General features: G+C 52.9%; 1 protein-coding gene across 1 annotated transcript in view; it reads right to left on the reverse strand.

The window, feature by feature from the left end:
- Window positions 1–1128, reverse strand: part of Hs6st1 (heparan sulfate 6-O-sulfotransferase 1) — a 45025-nt gene extending 43897 nt beyond the window's left edge. Inside the window, exon 1 of the mRNA XM_028865335.2 lies at window positions 531–1128. Coding sequence (XP_028721168.1) covers window positions 531–1057 — 527 coding nt within the window. The 5' untranslated portion in view covers window positions 1058–1128. The remainder of the gene's footprint in view (window positions 1–530) is intronic.
- Between the last annotated feature and the right edge of the window lie 11719 nt (window positions 1129–12847).

Consider the following 12847-nt stretch of genomic DNA (forward strand, 5'->3'; position numbering starts at 1 on the left):
AGGCCTTTGTTCTACCTGCACACACCGGCAGCCAGAGCCCACCCCTTTCCTGGCAGCTCCTCCCCAGGCTGGCAGGCACTGGAGGACCTGGAGACACCACAGGTGCAGGGAAAAGAGGGACCTCGTTTCTCGGGTTCCACTTCTGGTACCAGACAGGTATGGGCTACACACACACACACACACAAACACACCTGTTTTTCTGCCTCTAGACCCAAGGCTGGACCTTGAGTCCGGAGGTTTATCTTTTAGGCGAGCCCAGCAGTACACCGTAGGTGGGGTGGACAGAGGGCAGCGGGCGGTGACCCAGGAGGAAGTCTGGGCACTGCGCAGCCAGGCCAGTGGTGAGGAAAAGGCACGGAAGAGAGGGTGAAAAGAGAGATCAGAGGTCAGGAGTAGCAGCTGCAGGGACAGATGAGCCGGCAGATCGGAAGGGGCCCCAGGAGAGCGAGGAGGGCTGATCTGGCCCGGGGTTTAGGGTACCACCCCCCGCTCCGCCCCCGCCATCACACTCGCCCGCAGCGGGCGCTCACCTGGGCGAACGCAGACCTGCTGGGTCGCGGCGGTCTAGCACACCGGGCACACAGTTGGTGAGTTCGGTCCAGTCAGCGTGCAGCCCGCAGCTCCAGCCCGTGGAGAAGCGAGAGAAGAGCCACGTCTCGCGGCGGTTGGGCCGATAGCAGGTGCACTTCTTCTGGCCCGGCCGACAGTCGCAGGGCACCTCGAGGCGCACGTTCTGCACAAGGTGGCGGCCGAAGGTGGTGCCGCCGGTCTTCTGGATGTGCAGGAAGACGATCACGTCGTCGCCCTTCATGTCGAAGCGCAGCGAGCGCTCCAGCTCGCGCACCGGGAAGTAGTACTTTTTCTCGTAATGTGGGTCCGGCGTGGGGAAGAGATCCAGGTCGTCGGGTGGCGCTCGGCCACCGGGCGCGCCCAGGCTCAGCCCCGGGCCCGCGTACTGGTACAGGATGAGCATGAAGCACGCCGAGCCCGCCACCACCAGCACGAACTTGCTGGCGCGCTCAACCATGGTCCTGCCGCCGGCGCGCCGCCGCCGCATGTGTCACCATCGCCGGCGGCCCGGGCGCCGGGCCTGGGAGGGCGGGGGCGCAGCTGCTCCGCCGCCACCACCGCCGCCGCCGCCGCCGCCGCCGCCGCCGCTGCTGCTGCCGCCCGCACTCTGGCCCGGCCCGGCTACTCGGCGCCCAGGCTGTGCGCAGCGTCGCGGGCCCCGGGCCTCCGCGGCGCCGTGCTTGCTCCCCGCCCCGGTCCCCGGCTTGGCTAGCGTACAGCCCGGCCCCCGCCACAGCGCCCCAGAGCCGCGCGCGCCCGCACCCGCCCGCAAAGCTCAGCGCCGAGAACGCTCTGCACCGCCCCGTGCGCCGCCGCGTCTCCGCAGTCCGTCGCGGCCCCGCCCCGGCCCGCCCCCGGCCCGCCCTCGCGGCGCCTCTTGCTGTCGCCGCGCGCTCCGATCCTCCGCTCCGCCTTTGGAGCGCCCTGGGGGGAGGGGTTGGGGTGGTGGAGGGTCGGGGAAAGCCAGGGCGCGGGCCAGTTGCCCGGCGCGGGGTCGCGTGGCTCGCACACACTTGTCTACGCTGCTTGCTGACGGCAAAGGGAATTGGTTCCAGCTCGCAGACCTGTGGGTGGCGACTGGGTTGTCCCGAGCCCAGGAGTGGGTGGTTCTTCTGGGCCTTGGCCGTGGCTTTGGGAGCCGGAGTCTCTTCACCTCCGGACTGTTTGTGTCACCTGCGCCCCCACGGGAATACGGAGGGTGGGGGGCGGTGTTGACCTTCACACGGAAGGATCCGAAGTTCCAAGTTCGAGGCGCGCTGGGAGTTGGGACCACCATGCGGTTGGGGGCTACCAGCAAGGGTGGGGAAGGTAAAGAGAGGTTGAGGGCACGTCTTCGGGTCTGAAGAGGACTTCGCCATTCCCCTGGTGGCGCTGGGGCGATGACCAGAAGCCAGCAATGAAGATAAGCTCAATGTCTGCAAAGACCGGATGACCGGCTTTGTGTTGTCCCTCTCCTCCAGAATGCATTGTTTGGATCCTGGTCACACTCCAGAACATAGTTTTAAAAAAAATTGAACCGACGTTAAAAAACATTTAAAATCCCAACTTCCTTAATTTTATGGTTTTAGGTTGGTGGCGGGACCTGCATGCAGCCTTGACCGGTGTTCTCCCTGCAGTGGGGTGCAGCGTGGGCCCCCAACCCAATCCCAGGCCCTCGCCTGCACGGTGGAGGCTCCAGCGAGCAGCTCCATTCAGCCTGTGCCGTATTGTATGTACTCTATACTGGGTCCTTAGTTATACTTAGTCCTCAGCAGCAACTGGAGGTGGGATGTCCGTGAGATAATCTGTCCAGAATTCCACACCCTAGGGCAGCTGGGATGGGCTCCAGTGCTTGGATTCAGGCCAGCATGGCCTCTGGGAGGCACTCCTGCTGTAGGGCTCAGGTGCCTACATCAAGTCCTGCTGGGCGATGCCCTGGTTCTGTCCTGCTAAGGGGGTGGATCAAAAGGAGGAGAGGGAGAGGATGGCACTCGGGGTCCAGAGTGTTGCCTGTCAAAATAGACTATTGAAAATAAACCAGGATAAATGCGTGTCAAAAAAGACTGTGGAAAGTAAAATCAAACCAGGATAAATGCATGTCAAAAAAGACTGTGGAAAATAAGATCAAACCAGGAATCCCTCCCAGAAGCAAACAGAGAAAAGGAGAGAATACAGACACACTTATATCCAGCTCCTCAGGAACACGCAGAAACTGGGCCAATAGCTCGGTTGGTAAAGTGATCGCCGTGCAAGAATGGGGGCCTGGGTTCAGTACCCAGAACCCACCTTTAAATTGCCAGGCATTGGCCAGGCGGTGCTGGCTCACACCTTTAATCCCAGCACTCGGGAGTCAGAGGCAGGTGGATCTCTGTGAATTCGAGGCCAGCCTGGTCTACAGAGTGAGTTCCAGGACAGCCAGGACTGTTTCACAGAGAAACCCCATCTCTGTCTTGGAAAACCAATAAATAAATAAATAGATTAATAAAATGCCATACATATTTGCATTTGTTTGCAATTCCAGGACTGGGGAGGAAGATGAGATGGGCCAATCCCTGGAGCTTGCAAGTCAGCCAGTCTAACCTATTTGCCAATGTTGAGACGCTGTCTCAAAAAACAAGGTGGGCCCCTCTCAAAGAGCAATATCCAAGGTTGTCCATTGTTCTCTATTCTACACACACACACACACACACACACACACACACACACACACACACACGCTCTGAACATGAAGCTTTGCAGTCAGAGCACAGAAATAACCCCTATGGTCAGATGAATACATGACCCTGAACACACTGCCTGTGACCGAGATCCTGGGGAAGGGGGAGGGGAAGGAGTGCCCTTGGTGAGATCCAGGGCCCTTTGCCCCTGCCCGCCTTATAAGTTGAACTTACAAGTGGGAACTGTCCTGGGCCCAGGGAAAACCTGAGGTCAGCCTGTACCAGTAATGATTTATTCTGGTTATGGGCAGGGACACAGCAGTGTGCTGAGGGAGCTGCCTTTTTGTAGCTGACCAGGGTGGTGTTCCTGCATGGGACTTGGTTGACATAGAAGTCCAGACTTACAGGGCATTGCGGCAAGCTAACGCATCAGATGTTTTATTTATTTATTTATTTAGCCCAGCTGCTAAGGCTCTGCCAAGAGGCAAATCCTAAATAGGGCTGCTCCGGTGCCAGGCACAACACATACATTATTTCCAACCCCACCAGCAAGCGTTTGTAAGCACAGGCTATAATAACCATTCTATAAAAGAAAAAAAAAAAAAAAACAGGTTCGGGGGGGCGGGCGGGGGGAGAGGGGGGCACTCCAGAGCCAGACAAACTTCTCACTCTGTTCCCTGACCAGGTGAAACTCCTTCCAGAGCTCTGCCCTTGCCCGGCCTGTGTTCATCTCTGTTCCCCGAGCCAGAGGTAGAAGCGCTGTGGGTCGAGAGGGCCACCACAATGGTACCTGTCGCCAAGTGGCCCCAGAGCGTTCAAGGGAAAACCACCTCTGCTTGCCTGGGCCAGTGGGAAAACGGAAGCCCCGGGAAGGCAGAAGAGTCTGGTATGGGTAGGTAGGCAGTGGGTGGTGTCCCTGTGACAAACCACAGTGGTAGCCATGGCACTCTGGCTCAAGGATCGACAGCATCTCATCTAGAGAGGCTGTTGATTCAGACTTCATTCTTGCCAGAATGGGCAAAGAGCCCCCTCGTTAGCCAGGAAGCCCTTTCTTACAAGGCAAGTTTTACTACGCCGATGTCCTCTTCAAGGCCAGGAGTCCCTCTTGATAGTCCCGAGGCCATCATGCAATCATGTGAACTGCCCCGAAATCAAGTCCCCCAGGTCTTAAGTCAAGGAGTGAGGCTTTTGCAGCCAGGCTTTACCAGGCTCTTTGCCCTGAAAAGCTGGCAGAGATGTGACACGGAGAGTTTGCCCTGGATTGCCAGTGAGATCGACGAGGCCCAGCTGTCACCTGGCACTCAGGAAGGGTCCTAGTAGCTGTTTCCTTTCTCTCCCTGGTAGCCAGGGTTCCCCATAGCCCCAGGAGAGCACACGGACAGAAGAAGCCGCCCTGAGTGTTTGCTGGAGGCGGTGTCCAGCCTCAGTGTCTCAGATACTACTTTGTCCTCTGAAGGCTTACTTCAGAGCTCTGAGCTAATATGGACGAAAAAGAAAAGGACAAGGCTAGAGGTGGTGGGTTGTGATGACCCGGTGAAAACAGGTTACCGTACTTCTGTTGGAGAAACGATGAAGATTTCGTCTTTACGGCGATGTTCTAATATAGAAAGTGGTGATGGTGTCATGGGCCTAATGAGGATGCTGGACTAAAGTCTATTGAACTGTGCAAACGGGCAAATTATATACTATGTGAATTATTTGTCAATAAAGATTTTATAAAACGTTAAAAAAAAAAAAAAGATTTTCGTCTTTAGCAAGCTAACATAATTCCCTACCCACCATGCATCCTCATAGTCTGAGAACCAGGAGATCAATTCCCCCCCCCCCCATCCCCGGGAGTGCAGTCCCGCGGGCGGACACGCGGGGGCACAGCCTCCGGCTGCTCCCTCGTTTCAGCAGTTGACATTGTAAAATTGGGGGATTTTCCACACTTGCTTCCTTGGTTCTCCGTCGTCGGCTGTCTGCCCATTGTTTCTGAAGGAGTGGAGGGGCAGTCACGCTGTCTTTAGAGCCTCCCCTGGGGCTGCAGGCGGGAGCCTTTTGCTTGAGGACAAACTTTTAGAGGTGACTCCGGGTAGCGATGGAATCTCAGGCTCTCCAGCAGCCAATGGACTGAGTCCAGAGCTGGTACTGTAGGGGCCAGGGGAGCCGAGCTGGGCCGATTTCTGGCGGAACCTGAGCCCATCAGTCTCCTTAGACCCCGTCGGCTCCGTTTACCCTCTATTGTCGCCTGGTCTCCCGAATGGTACTTTCTCGGAGTGCCCGGCATCCTCCACCAAACAGCCTTCTCTCCGGCTCCCTTCCCTCCCATGGCAGAATTGTCCTGTGGCCAGGTGGGCCTCTGGTCCAGGACCTTACAGCACCCTTCCAAGCCCTCCCACAAAGCCTGCTCAGACCCGAGGAGAACACACAAGATCTAGTTGTCCCCTAGAAAATATTCTATTTCCGGTGGATTGAAGGACGCAGACTTGAGGTGGCCACCAGAGCCCCTGGGAGATCTGCCCCCTCCTTTACCCGGGAGTCTGAGTAGCTTGCTGCATGCTGGTGCCACTCTGGAGAAGGCCACCCCCGAGGAACCACTGAGCTTCCTGGCCTGGAGGCTGCCTGCGTAAGGGAGACTTTGGTCCTTGTCACTACCGGCCGAGCGTCCAGCAGTGGAGACTTAATTTCAAGCCCCATTGTCTCGACTTTTCTGAGCACCACGCGCCGCCCCCCCCTCCCCTGCCATGGCGGGCTGGACAAGGCAGATTCCTACGGTTTGATAAGATGTGGGCAGACACACTGTCCAAAGGGTTTCGCCTGCTTGTGCCTGTGTGCATGCACTTGCACGTACTTGTGAGTGTTGTGCATGTGTGTGTGTTTTTCACATATGTGTGTGTGTAAGTAGGCATGCACATGTGTTTTTGAGTGTGTGTGAAGGTCAGGTATTTACAACTTGTGTCTTCCTGTTTTATTTACGGATTCAGGGTCTCTTGCTGTACCTGGAGTTTTGCTAAGCTAGGGGATCTAATCTCTGGGGATCTCCAGTCTCTACCTCCCAGGATGGGGATCCGAACTCCGGCCCTCATACTTATACAGCAAGGGCTTTATGTGCTGAGCCAGCTCCTCAGACCCCTGGCTGGTCCTTTCTGCTTGGAACGTCTGCCAGGACCTGCCTTGAGAAATTTCAGAGCAAAATGGAGTCATAGACCCACTTGCTGGGAGTCTGGGGGAGGTCTCCTTCCAGATTCCTGCCATGGCCCTTTCCTGCCCCTTTCCCAGAAGGGGCCCTGACCTAGCTGGGGCCACCAGGAGGAGGTGAGCTCCTGAAGGAGTGGCAGGGCACAGACTCTTTTTTCAGCAACTGGGGATGGGTGCTTAGACCTGTCAGGTCTGAGGGTAGTCATTCGGCTCAGAGCCCTGGGTGTCTATTGACAACAGCTGGCCCTCTGGTAGGATTGGGCCAGCTGTGTTCAGCCCTCACGCTGGCAGTGGTTCTCAACCTTCCTAATGCTGTGACCCTTGAACACAGTTCCTCACGTTGTGGTGACCCCCCCAACCATCACATCATTTCCTTGCTCACTTCAAAAGCTGTAATCTTGCTACTGTTATGAAATGTAATGTAAATACCTCTTACGCAGGATGTCTGGTGTATGGCCCCTCCTCCCCCAAGGGGTCGAGACCCACAGGTTGAGAACCACTGCCTCACAGGTCGTATCCCAGGTGCCACACAGGGTCTTCATGATCTCGTCTTTCCTAATGGATACGAGAGCTAGGGAGTCGAGTTCACTGGGTAGGCCGTGAGCTTCAGGCTTAGTTGAGTGGCGCTCAAGGGCCTGTGGATGCAAAGGCCCCCTGGTGGGTGCTTCACCCCTGAATAGCTTTTGAGTGACTGAGGCTTTGTGTATTTCTTCCACCTCCCCTAGGCTAGAGGGTCCAAGAATGGTCTTGGACTCAGATTATGAAAGCTAAGTCTGCGGGCGTGTGTGGTGTGGTGTGTGTGTGTGTGTGTGTGTGTGTGTGTGGCTGACCTGGTTCAGTGCTTGCCTAGCATGCATGAATCCGGGTGCCTGAGTTAGGTTACCATTGCTATGACAGAGCGCCGTGTCCAAAAGCAACCTAGGGAGAAAAGGCTTTATTTATTTCAGCGTACAGTTCCATGTCATAGTCCATCACTGAGGAAAGTCCAGAAGATGAAGCCTGTGGTTCCTTGGTTGGGAGAGAAGGGCCCAGCAGGCACTCTAGGCCATCCCTGAGTCTTTGGTGCAGAGACAGGGCCCTGAGGGTACTATGCCCCAAATGGGGATGCAGAACTCAGGGATCCAGGCTAGGACCGGATGGATGCTGGAGACACATGGGCCAAGTTATCGCCGTGACAGTCAAATCTGGGGCTGTCCCTGGAGTCTCGGTACACCCCGAACACCTCTGCAGGCCCAGAGCCCCACTGTGCTGAACTGTGACTTCACACCCCAGGGATGTGCTTCCTCTTAAGTCACACACCTCTGTCTGGGTGGGGGTCCTGTAAGAGCCCCTAAATTTAGAAATTTCAAAAACCACAAATGCCCTTGAACCATGCCAATAGACACCAGACTGTCCAAACAGGTGGGGGGTTGTCTGGGCACTGTCCGAGATGCAGCACAGGGACCCTGTGAGAGGGATGGGGGTTTGCTTCAGATGTCCCCAAGGCCTGGGGCTGTGGGAAACCTGATGGGCTTCTTGCTGGGGGAAGACTGGGAAAGAGCAAGTCCATTATGATGCCACCTGCTCGAGGTCTGTGTTCAGTTTAACTTTTCATAAACAAAAGCTAAGACAGAAAAAGAAAGCCTCAGCAATTACGGGGATCAGACGGCTCCCTGGGTGGGATTACGTCAGGTTTTCTCTCCTTCACAATGGATTGGCTCCCGGGCAGGTGGGAGCAGGTAGAGGCAGACACAGCCCTGGTCCAGCTCTGGTCTGGACATGGTGGTGTAGACTGTTTCTGTTGTTCTTTGCTGAGTGCTGTTTGGACCACGGAAATGGCATCAGAGGCAGCCAAAGGAGGCTGATGCAAGGCAGGGGAGAGACAGACAAGCTAATCTGAACTGGGACCTGGGGGAAAAAAAGGAAGGTGGGTCGGGTATGTCTCCTCTCTGGGTGTGTCTCCCTGGGTGTATCTTCCCAGGCGTACGGACCTCTCAAGGTGAACTGCCACAGATGGACTATCTGGTGTGTTCCTTTCTAGATAGGCCAGCGATGCTATTGGGAATTTCAGGTGAGCCCGCCTCTTCTTCCTGGAAGAGCTGGGATAACAGACTGGACTGGGGAATTTCCTTTCCCTGAGGTTCCAGTCCTGTCCCCACATATCACTGGGTGGCACCAGCCAAGTGTACATCCCACCCACCTGTCCCTCCACCCTGCCGCCTCCACACACTCAGAGTAGCCTCGCCCGTACAAGATGTAAATCATTACGGTCCGTGTTCAGCCTGAAGTGGGCTTAGAGCTCATTAAAGAACCACAGATAAGCAGGAGGCTCTCTGCCCCACACCTCTCTAGCCAGTAGCTGGAAGCTGCTTGTCTCAAAACTCTAAAAGATGAGAAATTGTGGGCAGTCCACTATCAGAAAAATGGAGGGAGCCCACTCTCAGAAGAGGGGAAAGCTTTGCATCCTGAACCCATAGGACAGGGAGCTGGGGAGGAGGTATGCTAGAAGAGATCAGATTGTAACTCTGGAAGGAGCGCAGGGGTTTCTCACAATCAGGGGCTTTCAAAGCTGCTTTTTCTCTAGGCTAGGCTACTGTCTTTTTTTTTTTTTGCAGAGTTGAATTAAAAACTGTTTCCTTTCGTTAGTCTCTTGACTTCCTTGTTGGAGAGAGGGAGTTTCCTTTCTTACCCTGGGAAGCCCCTTCAGCTCAACTAGCTGGAACATTCCTCCTCCACCCCCTTGGAGGACTAGCTGATTCACTTGGCCCTCAGTCACCAGCAGCAGCCCATGGAAGGACCAGAAGAACCAGATAAACCACACATGGACAAAAGCGGAGCAGGAAAAGGCTTCAGAAAGGAGATTCTTACAGAGAGAGCCACAGCCCACCGTACAGGCTGGGACTTGCCTGCTCAGCCTAATGCGGACTGGCTGCGGAAATAAAACATTCACTAGCACTCATCTTTCTTAACATAATAGAAACATGTCAGGGAAATTAAAAAAAACACACACAAAAAAAACCCAAAAACCAACCAACCAAAAAAAGCACTCTTCATTCCCCCAAATTGGGCAAACTGCAGCTTAAGCATGAAAAGAAAATCAGCTGATGCCAACACATAGTTAAGTCAGGTGTTGGAATTATCTGGAAGGATTTTCAAGTAGCCATCTTAAAAAATGCCTCAACAAGCAATTAGAAATTCTCTTGAAACACATTTTAAAAATAGAAAGTCGTAGGCAAGAAATAGAAGCTCCAAGGGTTGGGAAGATTACTGAGTGGATAAGGCTCTTGCTTTGCAAGCAGGAGGGTTGGGCGGCCGTCTTCAGAATGCGTGTAACGCATCTGTAATCCTACAGCATGCCTATGGAGCGATGGGTGTGGAGATGGAAGCTTCTGGACCATCTAGCCTAGAGGATGCGTGCAGTAATGAAGGACAAGAGAACCTGGCTCTAACAAGGTAGAAAACAAAAGCCTATGCCTCAGGTGGTTCTCTGACCTCCACACATGCACTGGGGCCCATGTGCTCCTACATTCACACACTCATGCACCAAGGCACACAAACACACACTCACACTCAAGCACATACACACATGCACAGCACATACACACACGAAATAGTAATACATTAAAGAAATAGAAGTTGTATAAACTGTTTGTGGATCCAGGTCTTTCCTGAGGACCCTCTCAGTTCCCTTCTAACTCAGGACTATTCCCCTGTGTCAGCTGCCAATCTCAGTCCTACTTTCTACTAGGGACTCCAGTGACCACACCAGGCTGGGACTCAGGTCACTGCCTCACTTAGCCATCATCAGAGAGGCTTCTTCTTGGATTAGATGGGAACTAACACAGGGACTTATGGCTGGACAATGTGCAGAGAACAAGAGATTCCCTGGGTGCATTAACCACAGTTGAGGGTCGGCCTCATGCTTAGCAGTAGATGGCCAACACAAAATGAACTCAGTGGTGTTTCTGTAGATATTTTTGTCTCACTTTTGCATTGTCTAGGCATTTTTTTTGTCTTGATCCTTTGCTTATATATATTTTGGTTTTCGTTTTTGTGTTGTTCTGAGGCTTTTTTTTTTTTTGGTAGGGAGGTTGTTGGTTTGATTTTGGTTTTTTTGAGACAGGGTTTCTCTGTGTAGCCCTGGCTGTCCTAGAACTCACTCTGTAGATCAAGCTGACCTTGAGCTCAGAGATCCACCTACCTCTGCTTCTCAGGTGCTGGGATTAAAGGCCTGAGCCATCCCCATCTTGAGGGTCCTAGTTTCTTTTTAAAGTCAGGGTCTCTCACTGTCCCAGAACTCCCCAAATTCAGCTCAGCTGGCTGGTGAGCCCCAGGGATCCCCCCTGGTGCTGCCTCTCTTCAGTACTGAGATTACAGGCACACAGCACTACATGCAGCTTAACTGGTTTGGGGCATTAAACTCTGGTCCTACATTAACCAACTGAGCCCCCCCACCTCCGACCCCCTCGCCAGTTGACTTCATTTGTTTACTGAAAGAATCAGCCTGCTATGGTTTCTACAGTGGAAGCTTCCTGCACTGGTGGTGTTGGGAGGTGAGACCGGAACAGGTAACAAGGGCTTGAGGGCAGAGCTCCCAGGAAGACACTGGTGATCCAAAGGGAGTGGGCACCTATGTCCATGGGTCTGACCCTTGTGCTTTCTCTTTCTGTGAGTGATTTACTCTCTTCCATTCTCAAGCCATGGTGGAAGCTTAGATGCCCACTGCAAAGGGTAGTGCCGTGTGAGTGAACTTCCAGCCTTCAGGAGGACCATGAGCTAAATGAACTTACCCCCTTAACACACTCCGCAGGGATCTGGCTGCAGCTCAGTAGGTAAGTTGCTTGTCTAGCATGGGCAAAGCCCTGCATGTCACTCCCAGCACTTACAACCTGGACACGGTGGCGCTTTCCTTTCATCAAAGCACTTGGGAGGTAGAGGCAGGAGGATCAGAATACAAAGTCATCCTCAGCTGCATAACACATGGTGCAGGCACTCTAGCTCCAGGAGACACTGTTTCAAAAACAGGCAGGCAGGCAGGCAGGCAGGCAGGCGGGCAGGCAGGCAGATAAGCCCACCCAATCTGGTTTTCTGTTATAGCAGAAGAAAATACTATGACAGAAATTATTCTGTCAATTCTGAAATAAAATTTAAATGCGGAAAACTAGGAAACTTTTGTAGAGAAAGAAGACATTCACTTATAGTCCTATTATCTAGAATTAACTGTAGCGAGTTTTGATTTCTTTCTGACAGTTTTTGTTTGTACATACTAAGTCAGAGGTTGAAAGAATGCTGTTCATTTGGTGTGGGACCATGAAGGTTTCATTTAATATTTTATCTCAAGAAAATTTGCAAAGTATCAACGAATGCTTGAAAATGTGTTTGCCTACCTTAGTATGCCCAGTTTTGGATATGTCATAATTTGGCCCAGGCTGGCCTTGAACTCACAGAGATCTGCCTGTCTCTGCCTCTCAAGTGCTGGGATTAAAGGCATGTGCCACTGCCGCCCAGCTGAACTTTTGACTTTTTAAAACACTAAAAATTTTAAATTACATTGCGCGCGCACACACACACACACACACACACACACCAGGGAAGTTAGGGGGTCAGAGGACAATCTGGGGTAGTTGTTTCTCTTCCTCTGCCATTTGGGTCCCAGGGACTGTTTAGTCACCTTGTGGATGCTGGGAATTGAACTCAGGTCCTCTAGAAGAACATCAGGTGTTCTTTAACCACTGGGCCATCTCTCCAGGCTCCAAAGGAATGTTTTGTATTCATAAATTGTCAGCATTTCAGACTCCTTTGTTTGGATAGCTCAGTAAACAAGCATGTGCTGTAGCAAATGGAGGGTGTGTTTAAGAATCCTAGTTCCTGGGGGTAATATTAGTATATTATAATATTAGTTTTGCATTCTGTAAGCAGTCTATGACAGTGTTGTACCACTCTTCCTGGTTCTGCATATCATCAACCCTTGAAACATTTTTTGAGGGGCTGGAGCTGTGGTTCTGTTGCTAAGAGTGCTGGCCTAGCCTCCAAGAAGCCTGGGTTTGACTCCCAGAGTACCATAAACATGGTGTAGTAGCACAAGCCTGAAATCCCAGCACTCAAGGGTGGAGACAGGAGGATCACGAGTCTAAAGCCATCCTCAGCTACTTAGTGAGTTCAAGGCTACCCTGAGCTGCTTGAGACCTTGTCTCTAAAATTCAAAAAAACTTTTTGGAAAGAAAAATACTTCAAAACCCCTGAGTTTCCTATTTTTGCATTAGCTCCCACAGAACTTTAGTCACAACAACTAAAATCACAACCTTAAGAGAGAAAGTTACCAAAGAGAGAAAGTTGCTTCTTTCTTCCAACCCTCCAAAGCTCTGTTCTTCTTCTGCAACTTTTGTTATGCCCAGATCACGGGGACCCCCAAAAGACCACCACGGAGACCGAATCCCACACGTAGAGCCTTTATTTCAAGCTCTGGACCTTGGTCCCTCTGT

Source organism: Peromyscus leucopus, chromosome 16_21, assembly GCF_004664715.2.
Source record: "Peromyscus leucopus breed LL Stock chromosome 16_21, UCI_PerLeu_2.1, whole genome shotgun sequence".
Classification (NCBI taxonomy): Eukaryota; Metazoa; Chordata; class Mammalia; order Rodentia; family Cricetidae; genus Peromyscus; species Peromyscus leucopus.